Genomic DNA, 20,146 nt, shown 5'->3' with positions numbered 1-20,146 from the left:
AAAAAGCGCCACTCGGAAACACTAAACGCGAAATACTCGCGTGAAAAACACGAGGAGGAGCGCGATAGCCGCGTTGAGTGGATGGATGGGTGCGCCCAGGTGCACATGCGAGGGAACAGGGATGGGGATGTCGGGGATGGAGAGGAAAGGAAACAGGGATTGGAGGAGGGTGAGTTCCGATGCTTATTTTGTGTATGTATGGATGGATGGACGGATGTGAATATTCTGGATCATGATCATCCGCACACGAACAAGGAATCGATCGATTCGCTAGCGACAGATCTTGGCGGAGAATTGTTAACCATAAGTTTAGTGCAGGGGAAAGAGAAAGAAAGAGGGGTAAGGATGTATCTTATGTATGTAGGTAGGTAGTGTACTCTGTATGCAACGTATATGTATATGTATGTATGTTTCAAAAACGATGATTGGAAGCAAGAGAATATGTATGCATGCATGCAGATAGAGATACCGTTTTGAAAGGTGGAAAGTTGGGAGTTGAATGTTGAGTGGAGAGGAGGGAGAGATAGGTAGGTAGGTAGGTAGGTAGGTGTTACTCATACTTATTTTTCTTCTGCGAGTCTAACCTTATAATAGTCGAAAGTCGAAAGTCAAAATCGAAATCGAAAATCGAAAGTCGAAAAAAAATTGAATGAGGAAACGCAACTTGCTCGTCTCGTAGGTAAGATTGACACATAGTTACCGATTACTTACTACTGTAGTCCAGTGCCATTCATTAGCAATCACAGTGGCGAGCGAGCGAGCGAGCGAAAACCCAATAGACGAGCCGATGAGTTGCGAGTATCAAGGGGTCGAATATGTATGTAGCTTACTCCATGCTCTGTACACATCGGGATTGGGGGACCGGCATTGTATTCTCCCTATCTTTCCCTCTGAGCTCCCTCCCTATCTCTATCTCCATCCTCCCCAGACCCAGAACAACCCAAACAAATAAACAACACCCCCCCGTCCCAAAAACAAATAACGCGTGCATGGATGCAATAACCTTAACACAAACGCGAAAGCCACGCGCTTGTTTGGAAATAATTGCTTGTTATGCTGTTGCTGTGTATGTCATTAACATCACATTTGATTCTTTCCCAATTCTACATCAACTTGATTCGATTCTATTCGATTCGATCCAACTACTTAAATCATATGATAATATAGCCGGATACTGCATGATCAATTTCCTTTCCTTCACCAGATCTACATTCTCCCGGAGTTCATACTGAGTACTTGACAGGCAGTAAGTAAGTATCACGACCTAAGAGCTTTGAATTCTATTTTGTGATTGATCGATTCGACTTCAAGGGATTGATTAATACCTGAAAGTAGGTAGGTACCTATGATATGCGCAAAACTACTCGCGTTTTATTGCCACGAGTCTCTTGTTTATATTCATATTCGTGTATGTTTTCTTTGCGACGCGCTTTCTTCCACTCGCTTATCATATACATGTTCATCACACGTTCATTTATTCACGCAATCACTAATCCATTCAAAATTCAAGAGTTCGCGAGGCGAAAAGCACACGAGAGATGACATGCGATTATTTGCATCTACGTTCCATTCTCTTCGCGTCTCGCTAACGTGCCAATGTGATTGCCTGCCTCCTACTATTCCATACATCCACTTTTCAACCATTCCACCACGATCAATCTCCCTCCTATCATCTCTGAAATCCCATTCTGATCAAAACATCTAACTCCTTCTGTACCCCATCCAATCGTGAACCCCTTGAACCACTATGCCGATCTTTCACATCTTATCATCTTTCATTATTCTGCCATGCATGCCGCTGTTCGAACTTGCCAACTCCAGATGTTCAATCATTTTCCCCATCTACTCGCTTGTCCACCCACTCTTCCATCCAACGGACTTAAACAGTTGAAGACTGTTTCGAAAATACAAAGTTTAAGATAAGAAAAAGTAAGCCCAATCGAAAAACCCCGCCAGTGAACTTTTATTATATCGTCTCGTTTCCTGGTCTTTCAATTCGCCCAAACGCCATTATGCAATATCTTTTAATCAGTACTTTTTGTACCTACAGCCAATAATTTCCCCTTGAAAATACGATTCTGAAGGACTCGAGTGAATAAAGAAAATTCGTGTCATTCCAGTTGCGCGATAAATATTAAAATGCTTTTTTCGTGTATAATAAGCTGGGTATCCTAATGAAGTGAAAACAAAAAAGAAAGTTAAAATGCGGAAATTAAACGCGCTCTATCTGTTGTGTTGTGTTGTAACGCGGTCATGTAGAGGTGAAAGGTGAGGGAGGTGAGGGAGTCCCATTCATTTTAATGAGGTCAGCTTCAGAATTTGATGCTGGACTGGATGTTGATGTGGATGTATTTTTGTGTTGTTTTTTCGACGCTTGCTCTCTTTCTGGTGTGCTTTTTCGAGTTACGGAGGAGTCTTCTATCTCCTCTGGGATAGTGGCGAATTTCTTAAGAACTTGCTTGAGAGCTGGTCGTCGAATAGGTTTACTATGATAGATTAGTCTTCCGATTGTAATGAAAGTAAATATACGGAGAACAAACCTTAGGAAATGATCCATTCCGGACTCATAGCATTCTTTGACATTACTCTCCTCGGCAAAAGCGGTTAGTGCTACGATGGGTGCGGAATAGCCCATTTCTCTGATTAATCTCGTACTTTGCAGACCATCCAGATTTGGCATTTGAATATCCATAAAGATCAAGTTGAAGAACGTGCCCTCTTCCATGCTTTGCTTTACTTTATCGTATGCCTCCTGGCCATCCTTGGCTACTACTACATCATACACGTCTTCGAGTTTAAGCATGCGAAGAACCACCTCTTGATTAACAAGATTGTCTTCGGCAACCAGAACTCGAATTTTCTTATCCCCTACTTTCTCCTTGGCAGCGCGATCGATTGCGGCGAGTTGAGATTTCGCATTATCCTCCTTAGGTGGAGGAGGTGTAGGGGATGATGTAAAAAATGGCTGTCGAAGTCCCACCAATCGAGGTTGAGTATCTATTGAATAGCTTGCACTGCTATTCCCTTTTCCAGGGGATCCTACAGCAGCCGTGGCATCAATGGAACCCTGTGGAGTATGGCGTTCGAGTTCTGATTGCGAAACCATGCTTGCGGGCCGAGAACCAATAACATCGGAACTAGATGTGCTTGGTGCCCGCTCCTTGACGAATTTCAATGGCAGCTGAACATTAAAGGTGGAACCTTCTCCAAGTGTACTAACGAGAGAGATAGAACCTCCCATAAGGCCTGCTAGCTGGGAGCAAATACTTAATCCTAACCCGGTTCCTCCATATTTCCTATTTAAACCTAGATCAGCCTGTACGAAAGGCTCGAAGACTCGCTCCTGTAGATGCTCGGGAATACCAGGTCCGGTATCCTCAACCTCTATTGAAAACCATAGAGTCCTAGCATTATTCGGTGGCGGAGTTGGCGATCTCTCATTTAATTGGACACGAGCTCTTGGATCCATAGGGTTGATTACTAGAGCAGTACCAGCTTGCTTGGTATTCGAAGCTGTCCTTGAGATTTGCCCCGATGCATGCGTTGAAGTATGCCCTGAAGCATTTGATCCAGAGCCCGTGCGGGTTCTAACATTTCTCCTGTGCGAGCTCTGCTTCGATCCCATAGAATTTCGGCTAGTGACACCATCAAGTTGTTGTTCTATTTCGCCCATACATCTGATTCGGACTTCTACCTTTCCTCCTGGTGGTGTAAACTTGAGACTGTTGCTAACTAGATTGATTATGATTTGGAGAATTCTGTGCTGGTCACCCCACAAACACATATCTTTCAATCTACCAATACCATTAGGTCCTAGTGCGGGTAGAGGCTTTCCAGTCGGGTTCTCTAATTGAGTTCCATCTGTACTTTCAGTGCCCAAGAAGTGAACTCCAAAAGTGATACCGCCTTCGTCCACTTGCTTTCGGAATATGTTCTTGATCTGCTCCTTTACATCAGACAGCCGGAACTCTTTCTCTTCTAGATGCAATTGCTGACCGATTTGGTTCTTGCTGAACGTCAAAAGATCATTCAATAAGTTTAACAAAAGGTCACCAGATTTGTAAACCGTCTTCAATGAGCGTTTGATGCTTGGCAAATCATCCTCGCCCATGCATACGGCACACATTCCCAGAATCCCGTTCAATGGAGTTTTCAATTCATGCGATATGTTCGCAATGAATAACGTTTTGCTCTCATTTGCTGCCTCCGCCGCCTTTTTAGAATGTTCAAGTTGTTCCGTGCGTTCGGCAACTTTAGATTCGAGACTCGTGTATTGCAGCAGCAATTCGTCGCTCATTTCATTGAATTTCGAAGTTAAATCTGTGAGTTCGTCTTCAATCCAATGTCTTCGATCAGGTACCTTTCCAGGAATTTTGAAATCTCTTCGTCTATCGGCCTCTGATTTTTCTGCTTTGGACACACGACGCCCTGATTGTGTCAATTTTCTCAGTCGGACCAGAAATCCCGTTTTCTTGTACCCGCTTGAATCGCCCTCGCCGACCTCGTCATCGCCATATAAATCATCGTCTATACTTTGACGCGGCGTGTAACCCGGTGGCTGAATGGATTGTTTCGTGGCATCTCTTAGTCTTCTGATTGGTCGAACACTGAAATGAGCCATCGGTATAACCTTGTCGTTGTTAGCAATTCTGAATGGACAAAGTACATCCAATTCGCCAAGAGAGACAAATTTCAAGAGGCATTGGATATATGCTCAATGGTCCGAGCTAGCAGACTAGATACAAGCTTTGCAGTTCAACTTGAATCCAATATCTAGAAGAATACCAGAATGTAATTGAAATCAAGATTGAACAGCTGTTCGATACCGGGTTGAAGCCCGGACTGTCTATTGGAAACCACGGCGAGGGAAGAAAAATTATAATAAAAGAACTTACCACAATAAGAATCAATCCAAATGTACCAAAAACACATGCAAGTAAGATATTCCTAAGCTTGATAATGGGTTCCCAAGCTTCAGAATGAGCTTGTTCTACTATCAAAAGCCAATCAACCAGTACACTTTGTGGTCTTGCCCAGCCTACCGACACTTTTACTCCTTGCTCATTTGTAGTTGTGATATAACTACTGGCATTATTGACTTTCGGATTCTGTCGTCCAAACCCATCTAGAATAGCCGGATATTGGCCTTCGCTAAAATTCGAGGTTCCATATTTAGTCAAATTTGCATTGTAGACAGAATGTCTATCAGTTTGTCCTTCAAGAGGATATGGAGGGAAAACGTATTTGACACTCGCTTTTGTCAAATTATGGAGGTCGGGCTCGTAAGTTGCTGTAGCCGGTCTCGACACGTACGAGAACTGGTTCTCTCGTCGATTGGTTCCCACGACCAACACTATTCCTGTATTATCCAAGCCCTCCCGAGAATAAATGACATCGATTAGCGAAGTTGCGGCTGCTACCACAGTCATATAACCTAAAACGTAATCGGGATTCGAATTCTCGACAATCGGTAAGGTCAGCGATACTAAAGCATAGGTGCTGTTAATTTGTAAAGGTCCGAGTAGAAGAGCAGCACTTTTATTCAGTGGGTAATCGGCAAATGCGTATACCTCAGTAAAATTCGTTCCTGGAGCATTTGGGTCGGGATCTGTGGTTGGGATATATGAGATATTCGGATACAAAGCCGCTGGGTATCCCTGATCAGCATCGCCTAGGAAAGCGGGCTGATTCAATGAGTTATTATAGGGAAGTTTAATATCTGCAACACCTCCAAGCGATTAGTATGAGTTATATTTGTGAGAGAAGATGACCTACCGGATGCATTTGCCGTGACATTTAATATCCCATTGACTGAACCCGTCTCATTCCGCGAGAATATGATTACTTGAAGCAATGCAGATAGACCACCAGAAGCCAAAGCGCTTTGTACATCTTGTCTTGCTTCATTCCACTCGGGTACTCCACTATAAAAGTCGCGAATGGCCTGCTGGATAAGGATTCTAGTGACAATGGTCGAGCATGTGGCCTGGATTAGGAGGAGATCGGAGGCCACTGAAGCGGCTTTGAGTGATGCAGTAAGACTCAGTGCATTTTCTTTAACGTCGACTGTAAAGCTATAATTGTTGAACCAAGTAGCGAGAGCAAGCACAATTAATGGAACAAGAGCAGCCACCAGGACAACCAGGCCAAGTTGCAGCCTGATACCAATCCTCATCTCCAGACCGTTATATGTTTGGTCGTCGAGGATAGGTCAGGGAAACTGCCTTGTTGATTTGAGCCGAATCCGGCCTCGCAATCGAACGATTTGCTACACTCGCACACAATTTCCTCGATCGTGTAGTTTTGGACTCGTAGAATTTCAATTTGATTTCTTTGCGATGTTTCGAATTCATCAGGAGTATCGTATCATCCAAGAAAGTCGTCGAATTATTTTCCGAAGGTTGCCGCGCAAGCCTAGTAGCTTGAGCTCTTCCTTCGAGAACTACAAGAACTCAAGTTGTTGATTTTCGGGTCAATGTATGCGTCGCATATTCAAAACATATGCATCATTATGTAAAGGATCGGTTTTGAAGAGAATTGGAGAAGGAAAGGTGGTGGTCGATTGATGATAAGATTTACAAAAGATGGTGGTGGTTGAGAGCGATTACCAAAAAGCTATCACGAAAGAAAAGATGTGGTGAGAAGTGAGCAGTGAGAAGTGAGAAGTCAGAAGTCAGAGGTTAGAGGTTAGAGGTCAGAAGTCAGAAGTCAGAAGTCCGAAGTCAGAAGTCAGAAGTCAGAAGTCAGAAGTCAGAAGTCAGAAGTCAGAAGTCAGAAGTCAGAAGTCCGAAGTGAGAAGTGCCCAGCGTGGATTGGAGATTAAAGATTGGAGGATTAAAGAAAGAGAATTGCTTCTAGAGTTTGCAAGTGAACAAACAACTTTAGACCAGGATTATTTATGATTTGGTACTCCCCGAACCCCACAAATAGAAAGACGAAAGTTAAATAACTAAACGATTTGGATTCTGGTGAATCCAGATTGAAGGGATTATGATGATTAATTATGGAAATAGATGTGAATATGGATATAATGGATATGAATAGAAGAACTTTATAGAAGCCTTCTTATTTTGCGGGTGAGCAATTGAAGTCCAGATTGTCCGTCTGGACTGTTCATTTCAGTAAATGGGATGAATATAAGTAAATGTACAGATTACATGTAACTATATTATTTATCACATTATTACATTATTTATACATATACGAGTAAACATACATTATTACACACCCACGGCTAAAATTCATAATTATTAGTCTAGACTTACTACCTATCTAGTAGGTATCAATATTTCAATCTAATATATCCATACTAGGAAGAGACGGGAGGATTGAATTGACAAGTATAAACGGTTCATTGTGGCACTGTCCGTCCGTCTTTCGTCTTGATAGGTAGCTAGGTAGCTAGGGAGGGAGGTAGTCGACAGGTATCTCATACTTTAGTCACTCACCATATTATCCAAGATATCAATCATATCACCGCCGTTAAGACATGTGTAGAAATTACCATGACAAGGGGCATGAGCCATTCCAAGGTTGGCATAGACACTTATGGATAGACATACCTATGTCTTCGATCGAAATCGCTCCCCAGAAAACCTAATGATCTATCAAGACCAAAACATTCATAAAATCCCACAGTGTTACGAATCACATCCAACGACCTATCGTGAAGCGATCTACCTACCTAGTATCTCCTACATCGTACCATCAATACATATCACTCTTTCGACAATACATCGTACCAACAATACAATCTCCTATCTATACCGAGTACAAGCACTGTACACACATACACACACACAGACAACACCACCACCACCACCACCACCACCACCACCACACACACCATCAGCCACACCCTCCAAGCAAAAGAAGAAAAAACCCTCGATCCCAGTTCCTACACCAGCGTGGTAAGTTGTACCGGAGCCTCACTACTGCTTCTCATTGGTCCATGATGAAAATCATCTCAATCAAAGACAAAAACGGTTCTTTCATCCGCGACTATGCCATATCAGGTAACACCCCCTCTCAACTAATCAACTGATATATGGAAAGAAACATCCAGACATCCAATCCATCCTCCTTGCTTACGGAGCGGAGCGAATACTTCTCATACTCCGAATTGGGTTTCGCCTCCTTCCCCTTGATTTTTATGAAGCACAAGATGTACGATGTAGATATGTGTGTATGTGTGACGCTTTTTACGAAGTGTATTTTTCGTATCGTTTCTTGTATAACGAAGATTAGGGAGGTATGTAACTTTTAGGTGCAATGGAAATACGAAGTACGTACAGTATCTATCTACCTAGTCAAAGGTGCATCCAAATCCAGTTTCACATCACCAATCATGTGACAACATAATAAATCTCAAGATCACAATATCCCGAGACCGAGACCGAGATCATCTCGAGTGAACGGACCGAAAAGATGCTTTCCTTTCCGTTTGGGAAATCATGGGGAAGATATCTAACCTTACATACCCTCGAGATACCTAGACAGGGAGAGTGCAGTACATACCTAGCTAGGTAATTTCCAGGATCCGAGGATAATGAAAATTCTCGGATCTTAGATTAGATGTCTAGAATATACAATATGCTATGCAATATGAAGTAAGTACTATATCCAATCACACTCTCTTATTATAGACAAATTTTTAGTTGGGTATGGAATAAATCAATTTTATATATTTTATAACTATACATTAATTCGGAATATACATACATACATACATACATACATATATACTTAACACACAGCTGTGTAAGATAGAAAGACTAGTGTATTGTATGTATGTATGTAACATATATACTTCATTTTGAATCATCAAATGGTTAATCCTCATGAATCCATAACATGAATACATAACACACGCACGCATAGCGAAACGACGAGTTTTGCTTGCGGAGAAATTGGAAGGCATGGATTTGAGGAGTGTGGAAAAGTCTTCACTCGTATATCGTAGTAGCGGATGTGAATGTTATAATTTGGGGGTTGGTATTGTTATCATGTTGAGTTGATGTAGTGATGTAGTGATTGTTTTGTGATTTTGCAGGTAGTGAGTAGTAGGTAGTGGTGAAGAAACAAATGTCTTGCGGGTTCTGGGGTGAAGGGGCATGCCATTTCTTATTTTTGTTTTCTTTAGGAAAAGGGGCGGGGAATTGTAACCTTACAATAAGTAATAAATTCCCACACGATTTCACGTTCAGATTGGAAAGGAGATAATCTGGGTAGGGAGATGTAAATAATTCCAAACACCGACAGAGAAGCGACTACTGTAACCACACAATTTCGCACCTCCAAGAATCCCACATCTCGCTTCCAAGTTCCTCCTCGCTTCCAGGCCTCACCTCCTCACAATCCATGATCCACAATTTGCTTCTCAACACCCCTCTCGACCACCCCCGGCCCCGCCATCTCCATCTCAAATTCCAGATCCGGTTGCATCTCCGCATACAACGCATTCTTCTCACTCGCCATCTTGAAATTATACGCCGCTTCCTCATCCTCAATCACATACACTCCTTTCTTCAGCTCTCCATTCGCATCGCGGGTTCCTCCCACCGCCGCTTCAACTTTTAATTGGATTTCGCATCCGCGATCTAAGAGCGCGAAGAGGAATCCCGCTTCGTCGACGGTGGATCCGGTGCTTAATAAGCCGTGGTTGAGGAGGATGGCTACTTTGTTGTGGGGACCGAGGGCTCGCGCAATGTTGGCGCCTTCTTCAGAGGCAAAGACGATGCCGCCGTAGGAAGCATAGACGGCGATGCTATTGTGAAGGTTACAGATGTCTTGATTGAGCATATCGAGGGGTCGACCGAAGACGGACCTTGGTATTGTTAATACTTGTATGTGGTAAATTTTTGAACAAAAGACTCACCATGCTCGACCAGCATTTGTATGTGCATGACAAATAGCATGTACGTCAGGACGTGCTTTATGAATTGCAGAATGGATCAAAACCCCAGCGGCATTTGCAGGACGAGACTATGACTAAGTTAATGACAACATCTTTCCATGTTCATCTTCACTGTTTGCGAAAGGAAGCTCATACTTGATTTCCTCCTACGACTTTTCCACTCTCTAAATCTAAACATATCATATCACCAGCAGTCATCAGGCCGAAATGTCGACCGAGGGGGTTCATCCAGATGTAGTTCTCAAACTCTGGGTCTCGGACAGAGATGTGTCCTGCCATTCCTTCGGTGAAGCCACGACGAGAGAAGTCTCGGAAGACAGCCGCCATGTGGATGAGGATGTGGCGACGGTGATCAGCATGATTGGAAAAGGCTGGAATACCTAACAATATTGTTAATAAATGAGGGAGTGATTTTGAAGGGAAAAAACACAGTAGAGCTTTTGTAAGCGAAGATGGATATACATAATTATCCTCGTATATTTCGCATACTCAAGCCAGACAGAAACTAGCCATCCAACAGAATGATTCTATCTTGCACTTGCAAAACAGGACCACGCAGTAACGCCCATGCCTTCTACCCCCTTCATCATCTAGCTTCACAATCCTCCAAAACTCATCTCAACAATACAGGACGCTCAACTTCCACGCCCACTACTCCCATTTTCCCATGAAACCCTAGACACAAGGAAAATCCATCATATCTCACCAGACATAACCACACCCCCATGACTAATCGCCTCCAAAGGAGTTAAATCCTCTCCACCATGAACATGTTCGACTTTCTCATCCTTTGCGGTTGAAATATCCCCTGTTTTCTTCTGAATAGGAAGATGTGATTCAGTCGCTGAGGGTGCCATAATTTCCAGCCTATTGTTCTTCGTTTTATCTTATCAGGAGATAAATAATCTTAAGATGGCGTATAATAAACAGACGATCAACCCTCGTAGTAAAGATATAGCACTCTTCAAATCTCAATCTCGATCTCAATTTTGAATTTAGAATATCAAGCCGATCACGGAGTCCCTGGATGTATCAATATATACACACGCCAGTCAACACAAAAATAGAGGCACAGTAAATACCAGACAAATGTGGACTTAGATAGCGAAGTGGTGGATCGACCTGTCACAAACAGATTACCTAAAGGATATCTCAGCTATCGAGGTGTACGACGATAGTGGAATGGTTTGAGATAAGACGATGATAGCAGTGGTGTTGAAACTTTTGATAAGAATCACGTATGTAATGGAAGTTAATGTGATTGATTGAGAAGATTAAATAGTGCTTCCGTAGTTATCCCAAGACGCGGTGCTTAGATATCGCTCGTTTGATAGAGGTGGATGTGAGACTATTGTGGGCTCGGTGGGGTTGCTAATTGCGGGGTAAAGGTGATGAAGTATGAGAGGGGGTGTTGCTGTGAAAATGGGGGGAAACTTCTTTGTTTGTTTTTGGTTAAGATTGATTTTATTGTATTTCGATTTGAAATGTTTTATGAGGACCTGATATTTTTATTCTGACTTGTACATATCTATTCCAACATACTCTCTAAATGGCCTCGAGAACTTTCAGCACCCCACCTCGCACCATAAAGAGTATAGAAATAGATTCTATATTCAACGTTATACATAGCCAGAATCAAAGTCACTCGAACACAGTCAAAATTTTGAGGTATCGGTATTGAATTAGGTACAGTCGCCTATATCTAATCCCCCCTCTAATCCTCAACCGTTACGCCCCTTCCCCTTCCCATACCAAAACGCCCCAGTCCCCCATCAACACCGCCTACCACCCAACCGAAAGACCCCATCGCCCCTATTTTCAACCATAGCGCCTATCCCATTACCCTCAAGTGAAGCCCCCATAATCCCATATCCCAAAGTAAGTATATACAATGAATATTATACGTTAAACAGCAATGGAATTCACGAGATAATACTCGTTTCCCTCACGCCCCGTCCCCGAGAGAATCCTGTCGCTGTCCAGCCTGCAAGTGATACCCTAACGCCTTCCCATCACGCCCCCATGCCCCCGACTTACCCCTCTCTAATCTATAGTTGCTTTAGAGTATTGTAGCAGAGTATGGTGAGTGACATACAGACATATCACTACCAGCACTCAATACTCCCAAGACATATACAGATCCCAATCTTTACCCCTGCAAGTACCATACCCCAATGATACCAGATTCCGGGGATTAGTCTATTAGACGAGAGAGTGCGACATGCTCGACCGAGCATATTGCCCTTCGAATACAATTCCCAAACACCTCTGCCGGAACGCCTTTGCCGGAACGCCTTTACCGAAACGCCATTGATAAAGCAGTCGATAACGATCTTGAACGTCCTTTTAACGCCGCCGAGAATCCCGCCGAGAACACCACCAGAGACGCCTTTCCACAAGTCATCGGCTTACCTCTCCTAACTCATCCCCCTACAAGCATCAGGCATGGCAAAATCCATGTCAACCATGATATCAGTATTATGAAGACGAGTCCAGATGAGAGAGTGCGACATGTACATACGATACATATGATGTAACCTGTACGAGGCCCCTGTATAGAAATTCCACCAAAAACGCCCTTCCACAAACCGCCAGACAGACAAACACTAGAACCCCATACCAAAACGCCCCTCCCCCATACCCGACTTACCTCTCTCTAATCCGCGAGTTGCAGATCCTAACCCATTACCCCTGCAAGCATCATGCATGACATACTGACATGTCAGTCACGATGCCCATATTCCGGGGATTAGTTGATCAGACGAGAGAGTGCGGAGTGTTGATTTCACTTGAAAGGCTAGACTCAAAACTCAACAGCCACCCCTAAGATTAGCATTTCACACTCCCAAACACTTCATGTTAAAACACAAAGCTTTTTTTTTGAATGGTTTTTGTTTATAAACATCCCCTTTTTTTTGTGATTTTCTTCATCTATTTTCCACTTGTTTTTGGTATGAGTCCCCCTGAAACGATTGCTCATGCATCCTTTTTATGTTTTTTTCCCCGGCTTTGTTTATTTTTTCGATTTTTTCCTTTTCGATCCTGATGGACGTACTTTCTTTTCCTCTCGGCGTTGATGGTTTTTTTTCGTTGAGTTTTTATCGTTTTTCCCCATTTTTTCCCGTTTTCGATCCCTTGATGGACGTAGTTTCTTCCCATTAATAATTATACATTTTTCCCAAGCCGTGACGCCCCCAATACTCAAGCCCCGTGGCGAATGTTCCCCAAACTCCAATGCCATTTCTCAAAGTGTTCTGATCGTGCATTAAGACACTCGCATCAATATAAATCGATACTCGCGGATCACTAAATGATCTGATCGTGTCATGACACTCGCATCGATACGAATCGATACTCGCGGACCACTTCAATACTCAAGCCCCATGGCGAATGTTCCCCTAACTCCAATGTCATTTCTCAAAGTGTTCTGATCGTGCATTAAGACACTCGCATCAATATAAATCGATACTCGCGGATCACTAAGTGATCTGAAAATGATAGCACCAAAAATCCACATGATCCGTGGCTAATGATCATCCGATCTTTGACGAGAGAAACTGCCTCCCAAAGCCCAAGCCCCCTTTCGAACTTTTGTATACCCCAAATCACTGCCGTGCCGCTATTATTTCTTGCGAGAGACAGCAGGATATCCGGAACTCCCCCCCCCCAAAACCAGCCCAGATTAAATACCCATAATTAGATTATAACAACAACGTATGTATCCTTGATCCTTTTCCCAAACTCCAGTAAAGATTCCAAACCCCCGAACTCCTTACCCCTGTCCCAACCTTGATGATTAGAGACAGCCCTCCCGCAATATGAATATTGTTGCGAGAAGGTTGCGAAGGTAGTAATTACAAAGCCATGGCGATGGCAGCGACGGCAGCGAGAGCTGCAGCAGCGCTGACGCCGTTGGCAGAAGCAGCACCTTGGAAGGTGACTGGGCCGCTAGTGCTGGAGCCATTAGATGAGGTTGTGCCTGATACAGCGGGGCCAGTAAAGCCAGGTCGACCAGGTTGACCAGCTCCAGGTTGACCAGATTGACCTGGCGCAGATTGACCTGGCGCAGATTGGCCTGGTGCAGATTGACCTGGCGCAGATTGACCAGCTTGACCTGCGGAACCAGCGGGACCAGTTTGACCAGCTCCGCCTTGACCAGCGCCAGGTTGACCAACTCCAGGTTGACCAGATTGACCGGTTCCAGATTGACCTGGTGCAGATTGACCTGGTGCAGATTGGCCTGGTGCAGATTGACCTGGTGCAGATTGACCTGGTGCAGATTGGCCTGGTGCAGATTGGCCTGGTGCAGATTGACCTGGTGCAGATTGGCCTGGTGCAGATTGACCTGGTGCAGATTGACCTGGCGCAGATTGACCTGGCGCAGATTGACCAGATTGACCAGCTCCAGATTGACCTGCTTGACCAGCAGGACCAGATTGACCAGCTTGAGTCTGAGCAGGGGAACCAGCCGTAGCAACAATGGTTCCATTGGAGACACGAGCTGAGGTAAGTACAACAGCTGGGACAGTAGCGGCAGTGGTGGTTCCGTTTTTGAAGATAGGGACGGCGACGGAGACGATACCTGGAACTACAGAGGAAGCAGGTCCTGTTGTGATTCTGGCAATAGTGGTTTGAACCGTTGAGGAAACAGGAACTATTGTGGTCTTGGCAACTGAAGAAACAGGGACTATTGTGATCTTGGCAGTTGAGGAAACAAGAACTGCTGTGTTATTGACAGTTGAAATAACGGGGACAATTGTGAGTTTAACAGATGTGGTCGCGACAGGGGAAGCGTGGCCTGTTGTCTTGGAGATGACTGGTCCAACTGGGGTCACGGTAGGTGGTGTGTCGACCTTGTTGATGATGGTGCAGCCAGTTGGGCAAGCACTGATGGTGACCCATCCTGGTTTTGTTACAGTAACGACAGAGTTCTGGTGAGTGATAGTGGTAGGTGCGGGCAAATAGGTAGCGTAGGCGTTGACGATTTGAGTAATGTATGAAGCATTACCTTGGTTGACGAGGACGTTACCGCCGTTGTTGGTGTTACCTGACGAGGTTAAATTATTCATCATTTGATAGACCCTTTCAGGGAAACTCCTAGAGATGATGACATACCTTGAAGGATAGCAATGTTGCTATCAGCGCCTGCAGCAGCACCGGCACCGTTGCCGTTGGCTCTTGCAGCACCTTGAGCTACGATGTTACCTTGACCACTGACTTGACCATTAACTTGGCCATTCTGGGAGTTTTGTGCGGTAGCAACTCCGCAGAATGCGAGGATGGCAGCTGTCTGGGTTAAGTTGAGCTTCATCGTGACTCAGTGTTTTTGGGTAGAGGAAAGGAGATGTTGTGAAGGGAAGAGGTGTTGTAAAGAGAAGGGTGTGTTGTGAATTAGAAACGATTGACTGCTAGAATAAGCAATAAGACTTCAACCTTTTCGAGGGGAAGAATCGATATTTATACAAATCCACCACACCCTAAAAGTTAGCGTCTTAAGCCAACGTCATCGTGATGATACCGTATTCCAACAATGGCGACATGAACAACCACAGAAGCTATTGATAAGATTTCTAGAAGCTCATGAGCTATGCGCCGGGTAACGTTAGCTACTGTTCCAAACTTAGAAGCTCGACCAAAGTGCGGTCTTCCTAGAGCAGATCAAAGACGCACGAGATCAAGTAAACATGTAATTGGTTACCATGGTGCGACTATCAGGGCTTGGTATGGAGAAATCTAGGAAGTGACGTCCACTCGGGTCAAACTTGCGGTAATGCACGGCAATTGCCACAGTCGATAGCTCTAAATCATCAATCAATCTGGTTTCTTGACATTTGCAATGACTGTATGGACCAATGGTACCAAGCGGGATCCAGTTGTTCTTGGATGTCAACACTCAAGAGCGTGGGGGGGGGATTTTAGAGGAATATCAAGGTAAAACTAAGGAGGTACATCAAGTGCTTAAGGTTGAAAACTCTTCAGAAACCCACTTGGCTCTTGAAGCCAGTTCCGACAATCAAACATCATGAGTTAGTGTAGTTTCATTAGTGATTGCCATTCCCAAAAATTGAAAACTGGCATGCCATTTGATGAATGCCATACAAGGTTATAGTTCCATTACAGCACCGCAGATGCTGTCTTACGAGGTTGATCTTCAATTCAAAATTTGGCTCTAGGAAACAGTTTTCCCTCTATGAAGTTGATATGTCTGGCGATATAAATCCTAGTCTGACTCCAGAAAGAGCGGATGGTTGATAATGGATGATGAACTTTTAGCTGCAAAACACGATCCCCAAGGACATCGGAGTCACGTCCGGCGTATATTCGAGAATACCCAAGAACACCATGAATCCCAAGTTTAGACCGGCATCATTGGGTACTTACGAGATGCATTTTCAACCATCGGCATCTTTGAATTACGTCTTACGTCGTACAAAAACAGAGAGGTTGGAAAAAAAGTTGAAGATATTCCCGACAAGATTGATTTTAGGGTGAAATATTTATTAGCGTCCTCGGTAGTTCATGGGACTCAAGCTATTAAGCGCCTAAAGTTTCCTGACTTAGCCATCGAAAGTAAATGAGGCTAGCATCAGTTCAAAAGATCCCCGGTCCTGACGAGAGTATATACAATGCATGTGATTGTAAATATTGATAAACCTTACTGACGTAGAGTTTAGTGAGGAAAGTGAACTAGCAAGTTCCTCATGAGTAATGAATATTGTCGGCACAGCAATATCTTGGAAGATATTTTGAATTTTCAATTCAAACGTAATCGACTAAAGCCAATACTAGTATTGCCTCAACAACTAAGACCATCATGACGATATCAATAGATATAGATTCGACAATCAGGACTGGCTGGTCACCACGACTTAGAGTTTGATTGAGGGGATTAGTGTTGAGATCCCCAGAGACTAGGAGAATGTCTGTGGGTTTGTTGAACGCATTAAAGTTTTCTCTTGCAACGGTTTCCTTTCGGGGAAAACTTGAATTGTTAGTCGTTCAACTTCTTGGCTTACATAGTCCTTATCAAAGTTCATAACAAACTCTCGTATACTCATGCTTTTGATTGGTTCACGGAGGAATGCCATAGAAATCATATGTATCAAGGCCTTGATCATTCTAGAGATTTCGCTTCTTGTAAAGTTTAACGGAGGACCGGCAGAATTACATATCTAGTAGGTACTACAACTTAGTACCCACGCAAGAAGGGAATTGAACCTTGATTCCGTATCTTCCGTACGGGAAATGTGTCTGACAAAAATACCGAATTTGAACAACTTCAAAGTTTCGATTTTGGAAGGAAAATAAAAGAGCCATTGAATTTTTATCAAGGACACCAATACCAACAGGACAGGTTATGGAAAACACCGTCCCATTACCAAATGCCAATGGCTCATTAGGGTAAATCTCCTGGTCAAATCTCAATAGGTCTTATGAAGGAAAACAGCGTCACCTTTACCAGTGACTGCTCATCAAGGGAAAACACATTCACCACGAAAAGGAAAAAACGAGAAGAAGATAAAAAGATCAAATCCGTATTAGAACAATTTTAGAAAGATAGCCAAGAATTGTAAATGTACCTAAACTCCATCCCTATTTCTAGATACAGTTCACCGGGTCCGGATTCTTTTGTGTTAACCAGTGTATTCTCATCATTATCTGAAATGAAAAAAAAGTGAAGCCTCAAGATATCGTACAAACAAACGCCTAATTGGATGCAATCATGTACTTCGACGTACTTTCAAATATCATATCGTATCATCTGTAATTGTCTTCTGGCGCTGAGAATAGACCAACTCTAGTTCGGTGGCTCTGAGAAAGTCATATCAATATAATGTTTTACATTCAGGGTCTTCGATATGAGAACATGAAATAGAAGATGGGAAATGGGGAATTTTGGTTGAGAAAAACTTACGTAAGGCAATTTTGGTATCACAACTCCGAGAACGGCGAGAAAGTTGATGATGAAGTAGGTGAGGTCGTAATGGGTATAATGAGTACTAATTAGGAACAAAACGATTGGTACACTCATGAGAAATTTCTTTGCAGGCGTGTACTGAGCTCCATTATCAATTTGTTCCCACATGTTCAAATTGTCGTAGGCTCCAGCGTTGAACTCAAATGGTACACCACGGACCCAATGAAACATGAGAAAAGAACCAAACATGTATGATATATTTGTTAATGTCCAAGATGTCTCTTGGGAAACACCAGGAATTATATCAAAAAGAATCTTGAGGCATGCGATTAAAACCAGATGTATGGTCCAGGCACCTATTGAATGAAGTAATTAGCATTGGGAACTCAATATTCATCATATCCCACGTAGAAATCATGCTATAAAAAATGCTCCAATTGCTACATGGCACATAATCGAATCCAGGAATTTCTGACCTTTTGCGTTCACCCAGTTGGCATTGAGATTGGGTAGTGCCGCCTGATCACTCATATGCTCAATCGTCTCCGGTGGCTCCTGATATAGCAAACTGCTCGACCGCCTCCTTCGTCCAACCTTTTGCTCACTCATTGTTCGATACGGACCACTTGGACGAGGTGGATTTGAACTCGCGTCGTAAGAGACTGTGCGAGGGAGGAGGAGTGGGGAAGACAGCTTGGCGGTGGTTGCGGAAGGAATTTTGAAGGTTAAGAAACGCCTCCGAGAGAGCGTCTTGTTGTAATGTTAAGATGTATATTCGAATTTGGAGAAGGGATATGAAAGATCTGATGGCGGCTGTCGAAGGGTTCTAGCTACAGTTACAACGTCAGCGATGAGCTCATTGGATGTTTCATGCAATTTAGTGCAGTAAGCAAAGTGAGAAATGCGGATCTCCGCAAGAATTGAGGTATTGACCCAGGTAAGGTATGCATGAATTTGGAGAAAGTTTAGGGGCTTACTTCTGAGTGCCTAATTGCGAGGCAGTTTAAATGTTGATGAAACGAGAGACTGTAGATAGAAGGAAACGAAAATGATTGAGATCCGATTCGAATCGAATTGAATCTGCCAATAATCAGAAAGTCTAAGCAGAACTTCAGAGGGAAGCTGGAGCTTGTGAAAGTGTAGGAGACCTAAAGCTTGAGGCGGGAGGCGTAACGAGGGAGGAGAAAGGAGAAAAATGAAGATAGAAAACGAAACAACAGAGACGACGGCTTAAGTTGCTGTATAGAATGTAAGATGTAGAGATATGTGGTGGATGATGAGAATTGGGGGGGACGAATGGGGGGGGGGGGTTTGGTGATATTCTTATATGGTGTTGTTGTTCTGTTTTTAGTCGTCTTTCGGTCTTGGTGTTCTTGGGGAGATGGAGATGGGGATTGATGGGGTTAATGCTCGGAAGTCTGATCGGACTAACTTTTCCGTTATAGTACCTAGATGAAGGTAATATAAGGGTCGATACCTAGGTAGGCTCTTTTAGTAAGTACAGTATTCAAAGTAGATTTTGCTCGAGCGGGATGTTTCTTTATTAATCCTTTTAATCCTTTGGTAGAGACTGGAATACGAATACTGGGTAGGTATTATTTACCTAGGTATGCAGGTATGGTACCTAGTCGTATCCAGATAACGTGTAGATAATATAATATTATATAATATAAATCATAACCCATAGTTAAGGCCAAAAATAAAATTCGATACAAGGCAAAAAAATGAATCGAGAATCTCTTTGGAATGTTCTTTTAAAAAGGAGCCAATAACAAGGGTCAATCTTCAAGGATCATTTCCATTTATAGTTAGTTTCACCGAAATGAACAATATATAGTTCATTTGACCAATCAAATCTCTTCACCTAGACCGATAATAATTTCCAGAAATAATTATTTTCGTGATATCAGAAACTCACATTATTAAATTTTGAGACAACATCTATTTACACAGTCCCGACAGACAGAGTGAGGTACCAAGTATCGCATTTCTGCGACGATACTATACAACCAATAAATCAACGATGTATGAATAGCAAAGCATTGCATCCTTAGGAATTCTCTTGATTATCTGAATCTGTTCTTTACGTTCCACAAAGGATAATTGAACATCTCAGCAGCTTTCACTAATTCTTCTAGGACCCCGCTCGCACAAGAGGACAACCAAAAGTACAACCCTCTCGCCTTTTACCCATACCCATACCTATACCTCTACCCAGACGCATTCGCGCATTCGAATCAAGCGTGTGAATGTCGCATCTCGTTGCTTTGATTTTGGTTTGATCTTGATCTACCGGGGGAGCATCATCAAAC

At 43.2% G+C, this 20,146-nt stretch overlaps 5 protein-coding genes across 5 annotated transcripts; 1 reads left to right on the top strand and 4 right to left on the bottom strand.

Moving 5' to 3' along the window:
• Positions 1 to 1,444: 1,444 nt before the first annotated feature.
• Positions 1,445 to 6,800, bottom strand: EAE97_004236 (uncharacterized protein). The gene is made up of 4 exons (XM_038874748.1): positions 5,776 to 6,800; positions 4,896 to 5,728; positions 2,541 to 4,630; positions 1,445 to 2,486 (listed from the first exon to the last, which is right to left on the bottom strand). Exons 1-4 carry the CDS (start codon positions 6,173 to 6,175, stop codon positions 2,252 to 2,254), a joined length of 3,558 nt encoding a protein of 1,185 aa, XP_038734192.1. The 5' UTR covers positions 6,176 to 6,800; the 3' UTR covers positions 1,445 to 2,251.
• Positions 6,801 to 9,162: 2,362 nt separating this feature from the next.
• Positions 9,163 to 11,205, bottom strand: EAE97_004235 (uncharacterized protein). Its single transcript, XM_038874747.1, has 5 exons — positions 10,999 to 11,205; positions 10,623 to 10,939; positions 10,052 to 10,296; positions 9,878 to 9,984; positions 9,163 to 9,826 (listed from the first exon to the last, which is right to left on the bottom strand). Exons 2-5 carry the CDS (start codon positions 10,771 to 10,773, stop codon positions 9,352 to 9,354), a joined length of 978 nt encoding a protein of 325 aa, XP_038734191.1. The 5' UTR covers positions 10,774 to 10,939; positions 10,999 to 11,205; the 3' UTR covers positions 9,163 to 9,351.
• A 260-nt stretch (positions 11,206 to 11,465) lies between these two features.
• On the top strand, positions 11,466 to 12,453 carry EAE97_004234 (uncharacterized protein; the record flags this gene model as incomplete). The annotated part of the gene is made up of 3 exons (XM_038874746.1): positions 11,466 to 11,508; positions 11,682 to 11,794; positions 12,115 to 12,453. 3 exons carry the CDS (start codon positions 11,466 to 11,468, stop codon positions 12,451 to 12,453), a joined length of 495 nt encoding a protein of 164 aa, XP_038734190.1.
• A 1,317-nt stretch (positions 12,454 to 13,770) lies between these two features.
• EAE97_004233 (uncharacterized protein) lies at positions 13,771 to 15,227 on the bottom strand (the record flags this gene model as incomplete). The annotated part of the gene is made up of 2 exons (XM_038874745.1): positions 13,771 to 14,963; positions 15,032 to 15,227. 2 exons carry the CDS (start codon positions 15,225 to 15,227, stop codon positions 13,771 to 13,773), a joined length of 1,389 nt encoding a protein of 462 aa, XP_038734189.1.
• Positions 15,228 to 17,674: 2,447 nt separating this feature from the next.
• On the bottom strand, positions 17,675 to 18,443 carry EAE97_004232 (uncharacterized protein; the record flags this gene model as incomplete). Its single annotated transcript, XM_038874744.1, has 3 exons — positions 17,675 to 17,728; positions 17,832 to 18,190; positions 18,311 to 18,443. The coding sequence occupies 3 exons, from the start codon at positions 18,441 to 18,443 to the stop codon at positions 17,675 to 17,677; spliced, it is 546 nt and encodes a 181-aa protein (XP_038734188.1).
• Between the last annotated feature and the right edge of the window lie 1,703 nt (positions 18,444 to 20,146).

The sequence above is a fragment of the Botrytis byssoidea genome, assembly GCF_014898295.1.
Source record: "Botrytis byssoidea strain MUCL 94 chromosome Unknown BBYS_007, whole genome shotgun sequence".
Lineage (NCBI taxonomy): Eukaryota > Fungi > Ascomycota > Leotiomycetes > Helotiales > Sclerotiniaceae > Botrytis > Botrytis byssoidea.
The sequence above is the reverse complement of the archived record's forward strand: the minus strand, read 5'-3'. Positions and strand labels throughout refer to the sequence as shown.